A 21,812-nucleotide genomic window follows, 5' to 3' on the forward strand; every position below is an offset into this window, starting at 1 on the left:
TTACTATTGTATCTCCACTAGCATCAAAACCAGCTTCTAAACCACTCGAGGGAACCTCGGTTTGAACATGCTTTGGCTGCTCAGTGTAGACGGGATCAAATGTTGTTTGGAAATTTCAAAGCCAAACCACTTATTGATTGGTTCAAGCGAATACAGGCCAAGCTCCTGTATGGAGAGGGCTGGAGAACTAGGAGGGACCTGCTGTTGCAAGGAGGACAACAAGGTTGGGCTCAGCTGAGGTCACATTTCAGACTGCTGAGGTCACATTCTGAGTGTTAGGAGAGGCCTGGGTGATGCAATGCAATGAGGGTGGTGCACAGAGAGCAAGAACATTCCTGCTGCTCCCTCACTCAGAGCAAGGGGCCGACCCTCTGTTCTGACGCATGGAAGTAGCATCCTAGATGCACGGTGACTCATCCAAGCTTGTGTCTGAACAAGGAGAACATGAAGTTTGATGGGCTAGATTCACCCTCCAGCTCCACCTACAAAGAACCCATGACGCTCAAGAGCAGGTCGGGGAGAGCATGTTACTTCCGTGCCTGTCGCTGGCCTGAGTCTAGGCGACCGGGTTAGGCAAATCACAAAGACAGTCAAAAGTCTCGCTCTGTGTACATGATATGGGGGTATCTGGTTTCAGCTAGTGTGCGTGGAGGGGATGTGGGAGGAGAGTCAGATTTAGGCCATGAATACTGGTAAGAGAGTAACTAGGGAAGATTATGGAGACAGTAACTGGGCTGCAATGAACAAAGCACCCCTTTAAACTATGCTTCATTCTTACATTTCCCTCCAAGATCACCATGGAGGGAATGGTTTATCTCCCTACGGTCCTTATCTGACCCTCATCATTGGAGGCCTCCCCACTGTAATGAATGCATCCTCACAACTCCCCTGTAAGGAAGGATAGTACTACTACTCTTACTCAGGTGGGGAACTGAGCCACAGAGCGACAACGTACTCGCCCCAAGTTCACACAGGCAACCAGTGGGGGAGCATGGAATTGAACCTACTCACTGGACCCTCCTTGGTGTTCCATGGAGTCTGTTCCTTTACCAAAGAAAAGGAAACTTGTCTAGTAGCGTTTGTAGAATGGAGATAATTCCTCGTCAGGATACCGGGAGGAGCAGTGCAGAAAGCTTTGCCTTAATTTAAGGGGCTAAGGACACTGGCTATTTATTTTTTTAATATGGCAGCATCCTTTTCATGCAACACCCTGTTTGTGTGAATTGAACAGGCCATTGGTACAAGCACGGTGCACACTTAGTGGTTTATTACAGAAATGTCCACAAATGCATTAACAATAAACAACAAGGATTATCCCAAGGTTTACAAAATGTCACAAAACACTCCCACCAAAACTACCCACGCCACATTATAAATATATAAATAGATCGACCTAGGGCTCCTAGCAAATTACCCAAGGGAAGTAACCGTCAAATCTCTACCACATGATAAACACAGATGAGGAGCTAAAGAAGAGCAAACACTGTACAATGGAGTTCAACGGTGGAAGCAGTGTAAAAGCGTTACTGCAAAATATATTTCTCAATCCACAATTCATAAAATTTCAGGAAAAAAATATTCATCTCTGATTCCTGCAACACTGGATAAAAGTGCAATACATAAAGTCTAAACCCTCCCAGGCGTGCAGAACAAACAGGGGATGCTGTGGTCTTTGCACCAACATTTGGTCCACAGGGTTCTGAATGGAATGTTTTCAAGACTTTAAATATTTGGGACAAGTTTTGTCCGTCAACCGGTGAACAAACACTAGGGTGTGCTCACCTAACCAGTGAGGTTCCCCGTACAATGGCTTACTTTCCTCTTTGCGTGTATGGGTGGGGGAGAGTGTGAGTTATGGGTCACCACAGCGAAGACAAATTGAGATCTTCATGGCCAACGGGCAGCCACACTCCAATGTGAGCCAAACGGCCCCCACCACACACACCGCTGCTGAGCTGGTAGGATTGATGCTGAGCATATCTCAGCTGGAAGACACTTTCTATATCTCTTATGGGGTACAATTCACCCCAGTGTACGTGCCCTGCACAAGGCCCTATGTTAAGGGCATAAGTGTTGCCAGGACTTTCTGTGTGATCTCTCCACCACAGTGAATTTCACCTTCCCACACTGATCAGGGAAGTCACTTACTCAGTATATTGGTGCTAATCATTGGCTTACAGTTTAAGGAATCTCATCAGGCTACTTCCCAACAGGCTCCACTCCCTACGCTTCCCTCATCACTGTGCATATGTGTGACAAAGATAGGTGAGACTGGGACCATTATTGGTAAGAGTCTTAGAGGTTTTGTCCACAGAACTTCTCATCCCTGGTCCTCTACTTCCACAAACATTCTGTCTGCCTCCAAACAGGCAGCTACCATTAGCCTGCATAGCTGCGATACATAACCTCCAGCCAGTAATGCTGATAATCAGGACTGCCCTGAGCCAGTGCTAATGCTATTCCGTGAATTGCTTCCCAAGATCATGCCTCAGCAAACTGATGCATGTCACATCTTTTGACTAACACAATCTCCAGCAGTCTCTGGAGCAAGAGATATGTTCTCTACTGGATGAGCCTCTGCCTGCCTGGCAAAATACCAGCAGCTGAACTAGGATACTCAATGGGGACGGTCCGATACTAAAGCAAACCAAGCTAGAGTCTCTGCTTCCTGTAGCTACTAAAATTTGCTGAATGCTTTGCTCCTAACAAATGTCCCTCAGCATCAATTCACATTCATTGATCACCTGATCACTGCTTCAGATATGAGTGGGAACAGTGTAGGGAAGAACCATGAAAAATAATGACCCACCAGGTATTAACTGGCCCTAACTCTACGACACACACACAAAATGTCAAGCAATAAAGTGCCAAACAGGAAGATTCTCCTATCAGTGCATCAAAAGCTCGGATGATGAACTGTTATCTCAAAGACCCATTTCATAGCAATTCCATACAGCTACTGGAAGCTGCAGGGACACATATGCATCCACTGGTGCAATGAGATGTAATTCTCTAAGACACAAATCCTCCCCCCGATGGGTGTGTCAGTCTGAGCTACATGTTCTCCAGAAGGAGAACATACCAGCTACAATGCTGGAAACAAGCGAGCCTGCGTGCATTACATTGGCAGCTGAGACTATACTGAGGATGTATCAAATGGCGTCCATGGAAATAGGTGGCCAGAGCCATTCTGAGGGGCAAAAACTAAGGATGATTTAAGTGACCCAACAGAACATTTATGTTTCCATGTCCCCTGGAGAGCGGTGAAGTTCTTTTCACCTCTCCCAGTAGATTTGTCAACTGGGGGAACAGACAAGGTGGGTGAGGGAATCTCTTTTACTCTGACCTTAAGAAAAGCTCTGTAGAAGCTCAAAAGCTCATCTCTTTCACCAACAGAAATTGGTCCAATAAAAGATATTCCCTCACCCACCTTGCCTCTCTAATATCCTAGGATCAGCACGGCTATAACAACACTGAAACAGTGTGCACTGTCAGATCCACAATAGACTGGGGATTAAGGGACCCTAAAGGCATGCACTGATGTGACAGCTCAGTGCTTAGATACTAAGGTGACTTGTGCTACGTAAATAGGTAAGATACACAGGTCACAATAGAACTGAATGGGTGATTGTTGTTTATTGTCCCAATAATCTATGGACTGTCTCACAGAATTCCATTACAGTTTTATTCCATTATTTTAAAACTACCGTTAAAAGCCGAAGGAAAAAATTAAAACACAAAAATGGCAAGTACAGCAACACTGAAGATTTGAATTAGATTTGCAAAGCAAGGAAATTCTCGGTTAAGGCTTCCCTTCAACTCTTGACTCTCCCAGAACAGAGACCCTGAGTCCCAGCCTTCCTTGCTGTGGTTTGTGTTCACCAGCCCCTTAACATTCCTTTAGTTTTGTGTGTTTTTCCTCTAGTCTCACTGCTGAAGTCCTAAGACAATTTAAACAAATGGTCTGTGATACCTGAGACTGCCTAAGGCACCATCTAGTGATGAAAGCCAGGAAGTCCCCTTTTCAGAGTAGCAGCCGTGTTAGTCTGTATCTGCAAAAAGAACAGGAGTACTTGTGGCACCTTACAGACTAACCAATTTATTTGAGCATAAGCTTTCATGAGCTACAGCTCACTTCATCGGATGCAAACTGTGGATGAAGTGAGCTGTAGCTCACGAAAGCTTATGCTCAAATAAATTCGTTAGTCTCTAAGGTGTCACAAGTCCTCCTTTTCTTTTTAGGCAGTACCCTGTCACAGGCAATAGAAGAACAAGGTGATTCTCATGAATTTACTTAGGATTGTGTTTGTCTGCTGAGAATTGCCTGGAATGCCAATTTTTAGTCACAGCAGGAGTGACATGTGCAGGCAAGAGCGGGCTCTTAGAAAAGGAGCATATAAGTAAAGTATGTAATAAAATCTCACCACCTGTAGGGAAACTTTTTGGGGCATTGGCTATTTTTAATCTGCTACTGGTGCCGGTGTACTAGAAGTGTGATGTTACAAATATCTGAGACCGACAGCACTGCAGAACTGTTCAAGGACTGTATTCAGTGTCAAATTTCCTTAGAAAGTTTAAAATTCATTAGTATTCATCAATTTAAAACCTTTTAAGAATAAAAGTGGTCTAAATGCAGACTTGGGAAAGGTAGTGAGTCCTACCCTCCAATAAGAGGACCCTCCCAGATGCTCTGTTTCACTGGGGTTTACCCACATTGGCAAAGCACATGGCCGGTTGGCAGGACTCTCATCCTTTTAGTGGGATCAATGCAAAATGCTGCAGGATACTTCCTCATACCCTGCACTGGAAGACAGCAATAGCTAACAGGACTCAGTGAGTGGACATGATCAGTAGACGGGAACGGGGAAGTGAAAGCAGATCCAAAGATTCCACCCAGAAAGGCGTAAGGTCCACACCTTCTCGTCTCCATTACTGATTCCCTTTAAATTGATTGTATCCTGGCAATGGTTGAGTACTACAGGTTTGAAAGGCGCTCCACCGTTCCCTGCACGAGCGCCCTAAAATGGATCAGCTCTGCTGAACCCCTCCCAGCAGTTTAGCGCTAATACAGAGTTGCAGGCCACTGGGGCTTCTGCCTCATTTCTGGTATGGTGCACGCCATTCAAATCCCGTAGCTGAGTTGCAGAACAAGGAGAATGTGCATCCCGTGGTGGGGTGGAGCTTGACTCGCAATAAACAAAATCCTACTTGATGCTAAAATAAGTCAAATCTCAGTCCCAGAAACGAACCCTTGGAGGATTCATTCTAAGATAGCTCGGCATAAAAACGTGCTGACGTGGAGGTGGTGTTGGGTCCTGGGATGGGGGGGGGGGATTGTCTGTCACGTCCCACAGCGAGAAATGGAATATTGGGTTTGAAATGCACAGCAAGAGCAGCATCTCATGCCAAGGCCCACTCCGCCAACCACTGCTCACACTTGGCTCGTTCTTCCTCTGTCTCCAGGCTCTTGGCTTTGCTCGGCATCTCTTCTCCTCCACTACGAAGCAATGCTTCCTGGTTCCTCTCCTCTTCCTCTACCTGGATAGTCTTGTCCTTCAATTCCTGGAGCATCTCGTCCAGTCGGTGCACAGTGTGGTGAGGGACCCAGTTGCTATCCAGAGAGGTCAGAAAGGGGTCAGGAGCATTCACCTCAATCAGTTCCTTCCTGGTAGGGATCCGCAGGTAGTAGGCATGGAGCATCATTCTGTACGGGTTACTGTCCTTCTTAAAGCTGTACGTGAAGTCTCCCACTATGGGGTGTCCAGCGGCACTGCAGTGGACCCGGAGCTGGTGTGTCCGGCCTAAATGCAACACAGGAATGAAAGAGTAAAGGGCACAGAGTTCAAACGCTGACATTGAATCCCTGGCTCTTGATGCCCGTGATGTTGGGAGAGAATGCATCATACTCTTTGACCTTTGGAGACCTGGGCTCAAGACCCAATTTAGGTCATGACTGACAATGAGTTTGACTTTCATCTCATCCTAGCCCCTAAATGCTTCTGGTCCACAGTGCAGAACCAAATCACAACAGTAGAGACAAGGCCCAGGACTGCAAATGCCAGATGACTGGGGTTTCTCCCTGAAGGACATCCTGCTCCTTCCCTCTAGCTCTCTTGCCTCAGAGAGACTCTCAATATTTTCGCTGATGAGACACACCCAGCGCCACTGTCAGGGTGAGTCAGCAAAACAGCTCTGCACCCTAGTCAAGGCCCTAAGGCCTGGCTCCCTCTAACATAAGAAACAGTGCCATGCTGGGGTTGCCTCAGCCCTCCAGCACTTACCTGTCAGTGGTTGTAGAAGCACTTTAGTTGCCGGGTCACCACTATATGAACCATGCTCGAGGACGCTTAGCTCTGACTGGCAAGGCTTTGGATTTTCACAGCCTAAAACAAGATGGGAAATAGGAGTTCAGCCATATCCATCACAGCTGCCAGTCTCATGAGACATACCACCAAGATAACAGTGCAAGGAAAGGACACTGGGTCTGATCTATGAGCAGGCTTACCTTCTGTCCCTTCAATACACATCATGTGGGTCATGCCCCCTGTCGTGTTCTTCCCTATGGCATAACGGATCGTCATTCTGCTTTCACTCACGTGGCCCCTGACCTGCAGCACAGAAGAGTTAGTTAGTTAGTTAAGGGGACAAACCAACCCCTGAAACTCAGCTCAGAACAATTCCAGGCCACTGGAAAAAACAAAACCCAGAAATAAATTGCAATTTAACAATTGAAACCTCTTCTGAGCCATCAACTCTGGGCACAACTCTTCCCTCAAGAAAACAGAAACTTGACACAAAAAATCATGCTCTCACAGAAGGCGGCAAAGTCCCAGCACCAAAGAACTTACGATCTAAGGTTTCGATCCTGGAACTGACAGCGCGCACGCAGACCACTGCATCTCTGTAGAGCCCACTGGACTCCAATGCGTCTACTGTGTGCTGTCACTTTCAGCATCAGACCCGGAGTACTTGATTCTAAATGTCAATGGCGGCAGCATCCAACTGTTAATTCGACACAGAAAATAGAGTTCAGACATGTGATTCACACAAAGAATACCCACTCTGGAAGCAATACTAATATAGCCATGTACACACACATACACATATATAAAATCTTGGGTGGGTTATCATAGAGACTTTTGCACTAGTGCTTCCTAACACCTGCAACACTAACAGTGGGTATCAATAATTACCTCTAGACACATCAATAGTACTTCCTAAGATGCCTCTCTGAGGACATGCTTGACATCCCTCAGTTCTGCTGGACAAATTGATTCTGTCTCAGAAGCAATGCCAAGTGACATTTACTCAACGCATGTTCGTTTTCTCCTGAGATACCATCCAAATGTCACTGATAATAAGCCGTTTGTCTGCAACTGGCTTTGAATTAATAACTTGGCCAGATTGCTAGGCAAAGGATTCCCCTCAGCTCATATCTATAAGCACAAAACTATATTCACACAACAGTTGTCTCTGAAACATCTGGGGCTAACAACAGCCAATAGTGGGAAAGTGACATTGCATACACTGTTATTACACAGGTGCACTGGAGCTGATCTCTCTATGGCATTTCTTTCACTCCAGGCTCCCTAGTCTCTATTCATATTTTAAGCATATGGTTAAATCACATCGACTTCTAAGTTAAACACGTGCTTAAATGCTCTGGTGAGTCAGGATGTAAGCACTAATTACCATCTTTTTTCAACTGTGCTCGCCGTTGTTATTAAAGAGATTAGAAACATTTCATGAAAACTGAAGTTCAAAAGGGAGTAACACACAAGACCACAGGAAATCACACACGTTTATCCTCAGCTACTAAGATGAAGGAATCCTTGTATTTAAGGAATTAAATAATCTTGGAGTATTCCCCCCACCCCAAAGCGGCTGCCTTCACTCAAGATTGCTTCAAAACCAAATCGTTGTGATCTCTGCAGAGTTATGTCAGCTCGTACACCAAAAGATTACTGGCATATTTATACCGACTGATTTTCAATGCTGATTTAATCATGCCAAAGGTTTTACTGTAGAGCTGCCCATGGAGGGAAGTACTTAAATCTCCTCAGATATGAAGCGAACAGTACAATCAGGGTTTACCTATTGTTCGGTGAATCAAGCTAGGTAGAAACAATGGAACTACCAAACTGCTTGACTAATGCATGAAACCTTCACCCCTGGGTTACCTTTAAAGCTTTGTGGATCTGTTTTCTTTTGGCATGCCCAGTATTCAGCCAATTACCAGCAAGTCCAGACCCTCACAATACTACAGGGATTTCCTTATTTGGTGCCAGTGAAAGGTGCCAAATTGGCAGACCTGGAAGACGCTCTTCTCCACATGCAGGAACGGTCCAGCATGCACATTGCCAGTGCGGATAACGTATCATCTCACCAACGGCTGGTACAGATCACTTCTATCAGTGATCAGACTCCAGTCCATTCGATCCTTCGCTTGCCTCGTCAGAGTACCACCACGGGGACTGCTGATGGAGTGGTTTACTCTATTGAGACCCACTGGTAAGACCACAGTTGTCAGAAGGTAATGACTTGGCAGTAACTACCAAGATGGGCTGGACTGAAATTGTTGGATTAGGGAGGAAAGGATCTATGTCCTATTGCAAATCCTCTAAACCACCTACTCTCCTGGGCAATGCTGGATTTTACATCCTCAGTGTGGGCCAGGTTTTAAGACGGCTCCTCCGTGAGCAAGCTCCAATCTCATCACCAGGACATATGACATTCTGGTTTAGTTCTAGCTCTTAATCACCAGTGCTGCTGCTGAACAGCTGTGAGCCAGATGTGCCTTCAGAATCCCAACCTTAACCAAAAACGGCTGAGGACACACTACCGGTTTATACGCCTCGGAGAGTAACACTGCCATTAGAAGGGCAGGATGCAATGAATGGTGGCTGAGAGGACGTGGACCATGACAGAGCGGGCTACGCTTACCAGAGCGAGGTAGGCCTTGGTCACCATCCGTTCCTTAAAACACTTGTACGCGCTACCGGCAGCCGCTTTATTGAGAGCAACGCAGAGGGCTCCACTGGTGGAAAAGTCTAGCTGGTGGCAAAACCTAGGAGAGATAGATAGTGCAAGGGAGGGTCAGAAACACCCTCCATGGGATTCTGAAAAGCCACAGCTGGCTCTGTCACCCATACAGCAGGAGTCTGGTGTAATGGTTTAAATACAGGGCACTGAGTTTGGGTGCCTAACTCCCATAGGCTACTTTGAAAATCCCACCCTAAAAGGCTAATCTATGGTGCTGGGGTACATCTAAGTACATGCTGGATCTTGGCCCAAGCCCAGGCCCACACCAAGAGCTTGTAGTCCAGATCTGCCCAGCTCTGAAGATGCAAAGCCTTATGTAAGTGCTCAGCATACTCTCAAGACAGCCCATTCTTAAAGGGACACTGGCAACTTGAATTTTCTTTTACTGAAATAGTTACAGATAATCCTCATTGCTGGTAGAGCACCATTTCAATGGGATGTCTTGTACCTTATTTATCTATATTAATTGTAAGTGCTTTTAATTCTCAGTTTGGTTTTTCTGTAGTGCCCATTATCGCAGTATCTAGGGCAAGCTGCTCAGAGGATGGAGGCTTTCCACTGATAAGGGAAAGGGATTCCGAATGTCCCAGCAGTCAGCCCACCTGGAGCAGTTTGCAGTCAGGATCTCAGTACTTAGGCCTTTATCCTCAAATGATTTCTAATGATTTCAGTGGGAGTTACGTGCCTAAATACCATTGAGGATCTGGGCTCCAGTGGATAATTTAGATCCACCAAGCACTGTCTGTGTGTGATGGATTCTGCTCTTTGCCGGTCCCAGGTTTCAGGAGTGATTCTAGCTTTACCTTCTCCCTCTTTCCCCTTCTCCTTGCTTTCTTGGCTCCCATTACAGTGGGGCACGGTCGCATGTTCTGAAGGTGGCCAGGTTTTGGTTCAGACGAATCTGCTCTGGTAGCTCATTTTAAAGTCGATTGCCCTGGCCTGTGACTGTTTCATCCCTGGCTCTCTGCGTCCTAGTCTTGCAAGCTCATGTTCCTGGAACATCTCAGCTGTCTCGGAGAGGACGTGCATTTAGAGCATTGGGATAACATCTCTGTCGAGCTGAGATGAATGTTGCCCTTCCGTGCTCACTTACCTGAAGCCATAATACGTGTCTGGGTCAGCCAGCTCTGGGAAACGGTACTTCAGCTGGCTCTGCAGGGTCAGCTTCTCATACCACATCTTGCTGTCGATGCGAACATCCCAGTGCTTGTTGACCACAATGAAGTCAGAGCTCTGGTACAAGATGGACAAGTTATCAATGCTGCCCGGCTCCATGGCCCTTTGAAGGGAAGTAAGCGTTCAACCTTGGGAGCGTGCTCTTTCGTTTATAAAATCCTTCAAAACAAAGCAAAAAGCATCAAAATCCATCAAACATACACTGGACTTCTGTGACACGGTGCAGAAGCATTGTCGCACTCCAGCCGTTGAAAGCTCCACACCTCCCTTCGTCCACCCTCTTTGATTGTTTGTCACGCCCCCTTGATGTGTCTTCTCATAGAAAGACTCCTTGGGGCCGGGACTGTCTTTTATTGTGTTAATACAGCAACGATGACAATGGGACCCTGACTGAGGCACGATCATAACACAGGTAATTAATAATAGTGAGCACACCCACCTGTTGTGGGATGTACAGCGATGTGGTGATGTTCATGGTTTCCCCACTTCCAGCTGTGTACAAAGGGCAGTGAACCCTCTCACTTCTACTCTCTATGCAACATTTAGGAGTCACAATGCGGTTGTATAGCGCCTAACACAACGGGGTCCTTGTCCAAGGCTGGGGCTCCTAGGTACTACCACAATACAAATAATTTATAATAACGAGCGCACCCTGTGGGATTTACGTGGGGGATTTATGTGGGGGGAGGGGGGGCAGATACACTGCACTTGCTGAATTTCAGACAGGCTTTTGCACTGGCCATGATTGAAAGGATGCAGTCAACTCAGACTAGGCCCAAAATTTAGATGGTGTAAAACAAAGCTTCTACAAAACCCAAGAGAAATGTTACTGTGCCATTAAAAAATGTATAATCCATGGGAAAAAGCCATTTTGAAAGATATATATACGATCTGTTTATAGCCCTGCATTGGCTGAAACTGAAAAACTGCAGCCCTAAATACAAAAGTGAAAGTCACTTCACTGATCAAGCTGTGAGCAATGCAAAATGTAAACACAAGCCATCAAGAGTGAAAGGTAACTTGGATTTTTAAAATCCTTTCCGTTACAACCTCAGGCGATGTCTTTGCACTACAGAAACTGCTGGTACCTGAATCCGTGTTGTCAGTAATATAGGCAAAGAATGGTTTGTTAACAGTGGATGGTTTTAAATTGGACAGTGTGCATTTAATGTCAGAAACCAGTGTGACGGGAACACAACATGCGTTGTGCTCCTTCACCGCCACTGATTTTTAGATACAAAATAAACCACCTGCCGTTCAGGCTGAATGACTGAAAACGGAAACGATTCTACCTGCGAACCCATCCAGCACCTCCAGGGCACAATACAAGATTGTCCCCTACACTATACGGTATATTCTCCTGGGTAGTCTGAGCGCCTGTCAAAAATGAGGCTTGCTTTGGTAGCAGTCAGCATCCAATGATGCACAGCAGGAGAAAAAAAGGGATGCAGGCCCCAGGTGTTGTTGGTACCCACATCCCGTTGTGGGTACCCGCTGTGGGTATCCCGTTGTGGGTACCCCACAGGTAACAACCCCCTTCATCCACCGCTTCTTGCCACTGACCCCTCCCAACGAGGGGCGCTTATTTTAATGTACGATGAGGCCGATTGAAGGATAACGTGCCCTGAGCCTAGTCAGTGCGTCCTCCTGCCGCCCCCAGCCAGGACTCAGCGGGCCTCCTGGGCAACTTCTTCTTGAGACAGCGGCTCCAGCTGCAAAACCAGCAAAAGCGAAGGGGCGAGGGTCCCTGCAGGGGAGAGAAATGAGGACATTCGTGCAAACCCCTCCCCCGCCTTTTTGCGCTGGCCCGGGGCGGGGGGGGTCCCCCAGCAGCGAAAACCTGCTTCCAACGCACCCCCGAAATGCACCGAGCGCGACCGACCTGCCGAGGCAGCTGCTGCCCTGCGCCCTGGGGCTGGCGGAAAGGCGCCGCCGCTACATTGTTTCCAGCCGGGAGCGGCGCGAGCCCGGGCCGCGGCGCGCGGAGGGCGAGGCAGCCAATCAGCGGCTCGCGAGGCGGCGGGATGGAACGTTACCCGGAAGGGCAGGCGAGGCGCGCGAGCCCGGCTTGCAGCTGCAAGAGGAGGCCGGGCGGTCGGCGGTGCCAGGCTGGGGGAGCGGAGCTGAGCTCCGGGCCGGGTTCATGGAGGAGCCGGAGCTGTATGGCATCGAAGATGAGTTCGACCGGCAGTTTGCGGACGAGCTGGAGGTGCTGGCAGAGATGGGAGGTGGGTGGCGCTGTGTGTGGCCGACACCAGCTGCTGGTTTGTTTGTAGCGTGTTGCCGTCATGCTTGCACTGGCATGGCAAGATCTGCGGGGCGAGAGAGGTGGGGCCCCCTCCGGCCCCTGGCGGAGCTGAGTTCAGGATGGCAAAGCCGGGGCTGCCTAGTGTTATCAGGAGATTCAGCCTTGGTCCAGCAGCCAGTCCATCAGGAAGGGGTTTATCATGCTGTGGCGGTTACCTAATGCCCTTGTGCATAGTGACAGGTTTCAGAGGGGCAGCCGTGTTAGTCTGTATCAGCAAAGAAACCGAGGAGTACTTTTGGCACCTTAGGGACTAACAAATTTCTTCGGGCATAAGCTTTTGTGGGCTAAAACCCACCTTATCGAATGCAGTGAAGTGGGTTTTAGCCCCCGAAAGCTTATGCCCAAAGAAATTTGTTAGTCCCTAAGCTGCCACAGGTCCTCATTGGTTTTTTTTTTTTTTTCTTTGCTTGTACGTAGTGTTGGTCTTGGATGTTGACTAGTCTCCCTGCAAGTTTTAAACTTGAGTAACAGTGAATTTTATCTGAGGGTTTTACGTGATAAAAACGTGTGTGGTACATTTCTTAATACAATCACCAATACTTAGGTTCCATCTCCCTGGGGCAAGCAACCATGTCTAAACTTGCTTCTAGCTGGACGGACCTGGAACTTGGCTTGACTAGCAAATGTAGACGGAACCCACCTGGATATTAAAAGAAACCTGTTCACTCTCAGCTGGGCTAAAGGACTAGTTTAGTGCTATGCCTGCTGGCTGGCCGGTGTTGCAGTCTGGTTTGGCATCTCCTTTGCTAAAATTGGGCTTATTCATGGCTGCTTCCCCCCCATGCAGAGGGGTCACCTCATATCGCTGTCGTTTTTTTTAAAATATCCCTTTCAGATGTCCCATCTCAGCTGTTGGCCCCGAAAGTCTCCCAGCTCCGGAGCAGAAAGCAGACGTTTGAAGAAGCCATCACAGCCGGGGATGGGGTTAAGAACTCTGCTGCTCTAAATTGCAAGCCAGGCCAGGAAAAGGACTCTCAACACCAGACAAATGCCGCGGAGAGCGCTGGGGAGGCTAACCCAAGGAAGCGGCATCTAGAGCATATTCTGCATGAATCCGAGGAGGAGGAGGAGTGTTTGGGGAGCTTGCCCCCTCGCCAGCCTCCTGCTGTGCTCAGTACGTTTTGGAAATGCTCTTTGGTTAGCTTTATATACCTGTAGGCCAAGGCCCTTTTGTGCTTCCCTTTGCCTCCACCTAAATGGCTTCGTAGCGGCTGATTCCCTTTGCAGCTCAGACTATTGGCATGACGCTGGATTGGCCAGCTTGCCATGTTTGCTGTTACCTAGTGGGTAAAGCGGACACCTCCCACCCGTCTCCCAAGCCCACGTTCCTCTTTGAGGCACCTGAAGTTCATTTCCCAGGGTGTCTCAAAGGTGGGCCCTAAGCAGGCCACAACCGTGTAGCCTTGCGCTGAAAAATTTACTTTACAGGATCTCTCTAATTCAGGAAACGTTTGTGTGTGTGTCTTGGCAGGACAATCTTGGAAACTCGGCCTTCCGGTGTCTGTTCTTGTCTCTGTTGTTGACTCTTTGGGCAAGTCAGTTTGCCTTACTGTTTCTCAGTTGTCCATCTGGTAAAAGGGGATACAAGGAGATGTGAAGCGCCGTTCACGAATGCTTATAAAGTGCATTGAGATCTTTGGATGAAAGGAGTTGTATTAGCGCTCTGTAAATACCCTGCTTTGATCGGCATTCCCTCCCCCACTTCCCTTTGTGTCTAACAGCTCCTAAGCCAAAGCGACGAAGACTTGAAGCCGTTAAGAAGCTGAATTTTGGTGCGGAGGACAAATTGGCCTCTCCTGATTTCCCCCAGGACGACATTACCCTGCCTCCTTCCCCGGGGGACTGCTCCAAACCACAGAGTGCCAGGTTAACGGGATTTGGATCCTTTTCTCGTTATTTTGTCACTGTTGTGAGGAAGGCCCTTGGCAGTCAGTAATTTTAAATCTTGGAGCTAAACTTGTGCAGTAAACTAAAGGTCGTTGGAAGCTTGGGGTCAGATGTCCATTTAGGTTACAAGGGAAAACGAGCTGGGTGGCTTTATCCTAGTCCCTTTTTGTTTCCACTTCACACAACAGCGCAGGTGGTTTCTGCTCCAGAGAGACCCCTCGCTATCTAAACTTTCATACCATACTCATTGCAGTGACATTTGAGTGCCTTGCTTGGGCCTGGCAGGAGCTCGAGGTCAGGTTCAGGGGCTTTGACAGGGCAGGAAGAGCAGGACTGGACTAACAGGATATGCGGGGAGTCAAGGTTGAGGGTCGGTAGAGTGGTGTATGGGGGGGACTGTAATATCAGGACAGAAGCTGTGTGGGTGATGAGACTACAAAGTGCTGAAGACCAGCACGTAGGTACGTTGGCAGAGCCGTGTGGAGGGCGCCCAGTGCTAGAATAGCTGGGAATGCTGCATGACAGGCTTTGTGTGGATGACCGAGCTTTGTTGGGTGGAAGTTTGCACAGCGTTTTCCTGCTTGTATTTGTTGCCATTTTCTGGTGACCTAGAAAGGCCCATGAAATCTGATTTGGGGTGTATTAGATTTGAATGTTTTGGTACATTGAGTTTAGCCTGCTGGGAATGTGATTTCATGGGCACTTTCTCTTGTGTCCCTGTCTTAAAGGAGTCCAAAGTTCCTGAGCCCGGATAGCATGGAAGTGAGCGACATGGTTCCGCTGTGCGTGACGCCACCCCCTAAAAAGGATCCGAAACGGGTTCTCAAGCGCCCGCCCATCCTGGAGGACTATGTCAATGTGACTTCCGCTGATGGCACCAGAGTCTTCATGGTTCTGAAGGAAGATCACTCCAGAATTGGAGTGAAGGTAAGATCTGGCAACTGGAGACTGGGTTGGTTAGGTTGTTCTGTGGCCTCCAATGCAATGATGGAAGCTGAGTAACTCTAGAGTCTCTTGCTAAGGGTGAAATATGAACCTGTGCTTTGTAAATACTAGTGCAGTCTCTGATCTTTACAGCTCCCCAACTCTCTGGGCTGGAACGCACAAAGACCACTTCATTTACTGGGGGTTCCTTTTTCCTACCTAAAGGAGCAAGTGTCTGAAGAGGTATGGTACCCAATTCCTATTTCTAGCTCTTTCTCTCAGCTAGCAATTGATATTTCTAGGGTCAGGCATCAACGACCTGAATCTTCAAGTGTTTGTTAATTCTGGGTGCCTCGATCTTTAGTTTCCATACAGCTTAAGCTCCTGCAGTTCTGACTGTAGTTTGTGGAACCTATGAAAGAATTAAGCTATCAGTGTGTCGAGCTGGGTACCCAGAATTAGCAGACACACCTGAAAATCAAGGTTCCGGATGTTCTAAAGTATCGCCAGCAGGTGTATTTTTCTGATCTGCTGCTTGCTTCCCTTTTGATGGTAGAAGTTAGAGATGGAAAAAGACTGTGGTAACATTTCCAGAAGAACGTAAGTGACTTAGAGCCAAAGTCCTGTTGGCTTTCAATGAGAATTAGTCTCCTAAATTCCTAAGTCACTTTTCAAAATGGGATGTAGTCGCTTACATGCTTTGGAAAATGTCACCCCTAGTAAATTTATTCCCTGTATTATGTTCTTAAGTGCTTTGCCCACTTAACATGACTCAAATAATGTGTGAGATGGCTTCCCCTGCTTCCCTTTGAGTCTGTTCTGTTGGACTAACCCTTCTCCTTCCTTTCCCATATGAAATGTTTGGTTTCCAGGCATGGCTCCATATAGATTACCATCAAAAAGCAGATCCTTAAGGAATGTAGTCTCCTTGCAGAACGAGCACCATGCAAACTGATCTCTAGCTAGGTCTTTAAGACGGTCTGGCTGGATGGCCAGTCTGTGTCCATCACTGGTGATCCAAGGTTTCGTTGGTCACTTTCACCTCCGTGTCAGAAAAGCTCTTGGCTGTTTCAGCTACCAAGACAATTGACCAGATTGTAACAGGTGGTCCTGCCTCAGTGTAAACACCCTCAGGATGTGAATGTACCGACCCCAGAGGGACCATATAGATTATATCCAGCAACAAATTTACATGATTCATTTTTCTTTCTTGTGTGGATAGAACACTGAGATCAAAATGAGCTAGGAGAGGGTAGCACTCTGTAAACTAGCTTTTTTTGTATATGGTAGATCGGAAAACCTGGTTCTTCAGAATTGGCCAGATGGCCTTCTTGAGGAGCATGCAGTCAGTGTTTGAGTGCTCAGCCTCATTCATACTTGCACCAAAGGACCCACCAGACGCACACAGATTGTTTTATTGCAAGCACAGATGGAGACCTTTCGAAAACATGGCCTCAAATATCGTGTCCCTGAACAGCCAGGTCTGGAGAATGCCCACCGGGGAAGTGACGTATTTTAATATATGGATTTTAATTCTTGGACTAAAGCAAAATAGTCATCACGGCATAACCTCCTTGCCACCCTGCCAGGCAAAGAGCATTAGTTATGAAATCCCTGCTAAGTCACCAGCCATGTATTAGAGCATTTCTGACCCCCATCGCACCCCTGTTTGTTTTTAAGCGTCGGAGGCGGGTTTTGGAGGCATCGCAGCGGCTGACCGAAATATTAAACAGGTGGGTCATTTTGGCAATTCTCCTTCTGTCCTTCTAGCATCTACTGCCAGGGTTCTCACACGTCGCTCTCTGGTGCCGCTTCCGTCACCACGATGAGGCTTCTGTTGGGACTCAGCCACTGATGCTTCCTGCTCATTGGAGCCTGCTCTAGAGGGTTTCTTTAGGTCGAAGAATGGCCTTGTGGTCCAAGACATGAACTGGAACTCGGGAGATCTGGGTACAATTTCCAGCTCTGCCGCAGATTTCCTTGGGCATGTCACTTAATCACACCATGCCTTAGTTCCCCATCTGTAACATGATCATCCTTTTTCGCTTGCTGTTTGCCTCTCATGTCTATATAGACTGTGAGCTCTTTGAGGCAGGGATGGTCTCTTACTACATATATGTACAGCAGCTAGCGCAGTGGGACCCTGATCTCAGATGAGGCCTCCAGGTGTTACTGTAATAATGTTTCCAGTAGGGTCCAGCAGGCATGTATTCTTGGCCCTATGCTAGTCAAGATTTTTATCAATGACCTGGAAGGAAACATAAAATCATCACCGATAACTGCAGATGACTCAAAAATTGGGGGAGTGGTAAACAATGAAGAAGGCAGGTCATTGATACAGAGCGATCTGGATCGCTTGGTAAGCTGGGTGCATGCACACAATATGGGTTTTAGTATGGCTGTATGTACATGAATCCATCTAGGAACAAAGAACGTAGGCCATACCTATGGGATTGGGGACTGTATCCAGGGCAGCAGTGACTCTGAAAATAATTTGGGGGTGGAGAATCAGCTGAACATGAGCTCCCAGTGTGATACTGTGACCAAAAGAGCTAATGTGATTCTGGGATGCATCAGCAGGGGAATCTCCAGGACAAGTCGAGAGGTTATTTTACCTCTGTGCTTGGCGATGGTGTGACCGCTGCTGGAAACCCGTGCTACAAAAGTGCCATGCAAACGCCTGTTCTCACTTTCTGGTGACATTGTAAATAAGAAGAGGGCAGCATTATCTCCTGTAACTGTAGACGAACTTGTTTGTCTTAGCGATTGGCTGAACAAGAAGTAGGACTGAGTGGACTTGTAGGCTCTGAAGTTTTACATTGTTTTGTTTTTGAGTGCAGTTATGTAACAAAAAAAATAATCTACATTTGTAAGTTGCACTTTCACGACAAAGAGATTGCACGACAGCACTTGTATGAGGTGAATTGAAAAATACTATTTCCTTTGTTTCTCATTTTTACAGTGCAAATATTTATAGTCAAAAATATTATACACTTTGATTTCAGTTACAACACAGAATACAATATATATGAAAAAGTAGAAAAACATAAAAATATTTAATAAGTTTCAGTTGGTATTTTATTGTTTAACAGTGCGATTAAAACGGCTATTAATCGCGATTAATTTTTTTGAGTTAATTGTGTGAGTTAACTGCGATTAATTGACAGCCCTAAAAAATACCCAAGCCCCATCACCTCTATTTATCCAGTGCAGTCTGTGATCTTTCGAAAAACCTCAACACTGAATAGGTAGAAGTTGCTCAGTGGGCTAGCATGTAGCCCATGACCTGGGGCAGTTAGAGAAATGCGATGAAGGGAGAACTAACTGCTCAGGTGGATTTCTCTAACTGGATTAAGTTAGCTGGATTTAGGATCTCTTCTGTCCTTTTGGTGTTGGATGTTTTGAACCTAGGCTAGTGTTTATAGATGATGACTATTGCCTGATCTTTCCTTTGACTCTGGTACAGGCTCTCATGGGTGGGCACTTTGTGCTCTGAGGTTTTTAATCTCTGCCTTGTTCCTTGCAGTCCCCTCCTTGGAGAGGCTGGAAATGAGACCCCGGAGCCTAATGAGGAAACGGATGGTGCTGACGAGGAGGAGGAATCTGCGCTGCAATGCCTGTGGGTCGACAGATTCACTCCTAGACACTACACGGAGCTGCTCAGTGATGATGTAAGATCTCTATATAAAGTAGACCTGATGGGGGTTCTTTTTATGATAGTTCTTTAATCCTGGGGGTTTCTGGTGCCAAATTATTGTTGTTTGTGTTATCGCAGCTCCTGGAAACCCCAGCTGAGATCAGGGCCCCATTGTGCTGGGTGCTGCTCATACATATAGTGAGAGATGGTCCCTGCCCCAAACAACCTAACATTTAAATGGCCAAGCGAGACAAAGGGTGGGAGGGAAAACAGGCAGAGAGGTGGGAAGGGACATGCCTAGGTCACCCAGCAGGCCAATGGCAGAGTTGCGCATACAACACAGGTCTCCTGATTCCCAGTGCTGGGCCTGCTAGATGGTGCTACTACCTCTAACCCAAATGGCACCTTCCATTCAAGAAGATTAAAATGTCAAATGCCTGATTTAGTTAATTATATCCATGTATTGGGACACCCAATTGTGTGTTTATTGAGGGGCTGAGGCTGGGGTGGGGAGAAATCCCTACTGCCTCCTGAAGGCTCGAGTCTGATCTGCTCAGCTCGTTGGTTGTTTCATGTGTGCACATGGAAAAGAACCTCCCAACCGAGATCTTTGCGGTCCATAAACGGTAGCTTTTTAAGCTACAGAGGAGGATACTTTCAGCTCTGTACATGGGAGGCTCTCTTGCACTCGTCTGTTTCTCATTTTCTGCTCAGGCAGATCCTTCAAGCTCCTTTGATTATTTATCCTTCCCCCTTTCCTCCTCTGTCATTCAGTACACAAATCGCTGCCTTCTGAAATGGCTGAAGCTGTGGGACGTGTTGGTCTTCGGGAGGGAAAAATCCGTGAAGAAAGCCAAGCCGAGTGTTGACGCTCGCCCTCCATTCAAACAGCCCAAGGAGCAGCAGAACAAATGGAGAAGTAAGGCACAATTCACAGAAGAGATTCTGGAAGCTGAGCTGGATCACCACAAGAGACCCAAATACAAGGTCCGTATTAGCAGCTTTGCCCCTCCTCTTCCAGCACAACCCTGAGAAATTTGGATTTACTTTTTAGAATTTAAGTGAATTCTTGGGGTTTTCCTGTCAACTTCTGCTTGCGCTTGCATTTTGCAAGTTTAAAAAGTGGGATAGCGGCTGGGGTGAAAGGAGACTGTTCCAAGCACAGGCAGCTGCAGCTGGGCGCATACTTGTGCTTGTCCTGTAGTTCAATCTTGTCTTCTGAAAATCCCCTCCACTAGAGGTGACATTATGTACCCTTAAGCAGGCACGATTCCTTCCAGCAGAGGGCAGCGCTGCACAAATACATCATAGGAGGATAAAATCATACACTTGGCTTTATGATTTGGTCAGCTTAGCTCTGTCCCATGAATGGATTTTGAAGGGAAAACAAGAATAGATACTCAACAGCGGAATAGCACTGCATACATCTCCTCTGCTGGATTAAACAGCAAATTAAGGGATACAAATTAAGGTTATGGCAAAGATTGTTTTAAGTAAATACATTGCTGGGATCTTAACCACTTATGCAGAACGTGTCACCCTGAAGGGATCTCAAAGCACTCTACAAACTTAAATATACCATCATACATATTGCTGGCACTGATGCCTATAGTTAAGGATGCCTTATGTGTTCCATTAATGGATTCTCCCATCGCTTTGAATAAGTGAACTGTTTTCATTTGCTTTTATAACTTGGCCAGACTTAGGTATGTAAAATACATAGCTATAGCAATCAGTGCAGCCACTGCTACGGTGGACAGAGGCTGTTGTTTAATAGCAGTACCACAGGATCATTTAGGACAGGAAGTGAAGAAGAATTTCATTGAAATGGCAGGAATTAAATAGGCAAGGTTACAATGACCCAAACTGGGATTTGATCAGGATACTGGGCTAGTGTTGCTGTATAAAGCACCATAGGATCTGAATGCCAAGAAGTTCGTGGAGTCTTGAGAGGTAGAAGATGGGGCAGCTTTGAAGACAGAGCAGTTTTCAGGCTATAGAGCTTTGACCCTTTGCAACATAGACCTTGTTTGGTATCGAGCGACGGTCTCCTGTGCTGGGCACACGGTGTGCATTGCTCTGCATTCCCACTCTCTGCTGTAGGTGGCGCTGCTGTGTGGCCCACCGGGTTTGGGGAAGACCACGCTGGCCCACGTTATTGCCAAGCAAGCGGGATACAATGCAGTTGAAATGAACGCCAGGTGAGTCGGTTCTCCTGCCTGGCCTTCCAGTCTATCCTGGCAGGAGATCTTCAAGGTCGAATAAACTCAAGAGGATATAAATGTCTCCAAACGGCTTTTGTTTCAGTGATGACCGCAGCCCGGACATATTCAAAACGCGGATTGACGCTGCTACTCAAATGAAATCTGTGCTGGGGGCCAGTGAGAAGCCAAACTGCCTGATCATTGATGAGATAGACGGTGCACCAACTGTAAGCCCCATGACTTGGGACGGGGGGGGGGCCCAACCTTGGGTTTCATAGCTGGGGAGATCCTACCGTTTCCTCGTCACTTGTTCTTCTGTATTGGGGGAGCAGGAAAATGACCGAGACTCATAGAGCCAGATTTTGAAAGGTATCTAGGCACGCAGTGACATTTTCAAAAACACCTGCTTGCTTGGCACCCACTGAAATCTTTGGGAGTTACTGGCTAGAGGCTTTTGGAAAAACTCACTAGACACTTTAAAAATCTGACCCTTAGTGGTTTGCTGCAGGTGTGTTTCGTCACCATCGCTCTCCTTTGCAAGTCCAGACTGGTCAGTAACTTTTTGAGAGAGAAGAACTTAGCCTGGCTTCTCCCTTGGCTAGGACCAATGAGATGTCAAAGCCTGACTCCTCGG

General features: G+C 47.1%; 2 protein-coding genes across 7 annotated transcripts in view; one reads left to right on the top strand and one right to left on the bottom strand.

The window, feature by feature from the left end:
- Positions 1 to 4,191: 4,191 nt before the first annotated feature.
- Positions 4,192 to 12,218, bottom strand: RPUSD1 (RNA pseudouridine synthase domain containing 1). 5 transcript variants are annotated; one of them, XM_084640643.1, is made up of 7 exons: positions 12,101 to 12,197; positions 10,658 to 11,965; positions 10,136 to 10,377; positions 8,944 to 9,067; positions 6,506 to 6,608; positions 6,282 to 6,383; positions 4,192 to 5,801 (listed from the first exon to the last, which is right to left on the bottom strand). In XM_084640643.1, exons 3-7 carry the CDS (start codon positions 10,315 to 10,317, stop codon positions 5,401 to 5,403), a joined length of 912 nt encoding a protein of 303 aa, XP_084496769.1. In that variant the 5' UTR covers positions 10,318 to 10,377; positions 10,658 to 11,965; positions 12,101 to 12,197; the 3' UTR covers positions 4,192 to 5,400. The 5 variants fall into 5 exon arrangements, with proteins under 5 accessions (XP_084496769.1, XP_084496770.1, XP_084496772.1 ...); XM_084640644.1 differs by having other exon boundaries at positions 10,658 to 10,832; positions 12,101 to 12,196; XM_084640646.1 differs by lacking the exon at positions 10,658 to 11,965 and having other exon boundaries at positions 10,136 to 10,275; positions 12,101 to 12,218.
- A 43-nt stretch (positions 12,219 to 12,261) lies between these two features.
- Positions 12,262 to 21,812, top strand: part of CHTF18 (chromosome transmission fidelity factor 18) — a 46,612-nt gene continuing 37,061 nt past the window's right edge. For both annotated transcript variants that reach the window (XM_084640640.1, XM_084640641.1), the window contains exons 1-10: positions 12,262 to 12,446; positions 13,362 to 13,640; positions 14,248 to 14,392; positions 15,142 to 15,340; positions 15,491 to 15,580; positions 17,018 to 17,070; positions 18,864 to 19,008; positions 19,749 to 19,961; positions 21,078 to 21,175; positions 21,282 to 21,405. In XM_084640640.1, the coding sequence (XP_084496766.1) occupies positions 12,362 to 12,446; positions 13,362 to 13,640; positions 14,248 to 14,392; positions 15,142 to 15,340; positions 15,491 to 15,580; positions 17,018 to 17,070; positions 18,864 to 19,008; positions 19,749 to 19,961; positions 21,078 to 21,175; positions 21,282 to 21,405 (1,431 nt within the window). In that variant the 5' untranslated portion in view covers positions 12,262 to 12,361. The remainder of the gene's footprint in view (positions 12,447 to 13,361; positions 13,641 to 14,247; positions 14,393 to 15,141; positions 15,341 to 15,490; positions 15,581 to 17,017; positions 17,071 to 18,863; positions 19,009 to 19,748; positions 19,962 to 21,077; positions 21,176 to 21,281; positions 21,406 to 21,812) is intronic.

Source organism: Lepidochelys olivacea, assembly GCF_965140295.1.
Source record: "Lepidochelys olivacea isolate rLepOli2 genome assembly, chromosome: 10".
Taxonomy (NCBI): Eukaryota; Metazoa; Chordata; order Testudines; family Cheloniidae; genus Lepidochelys; species Lepidochelys olivacea.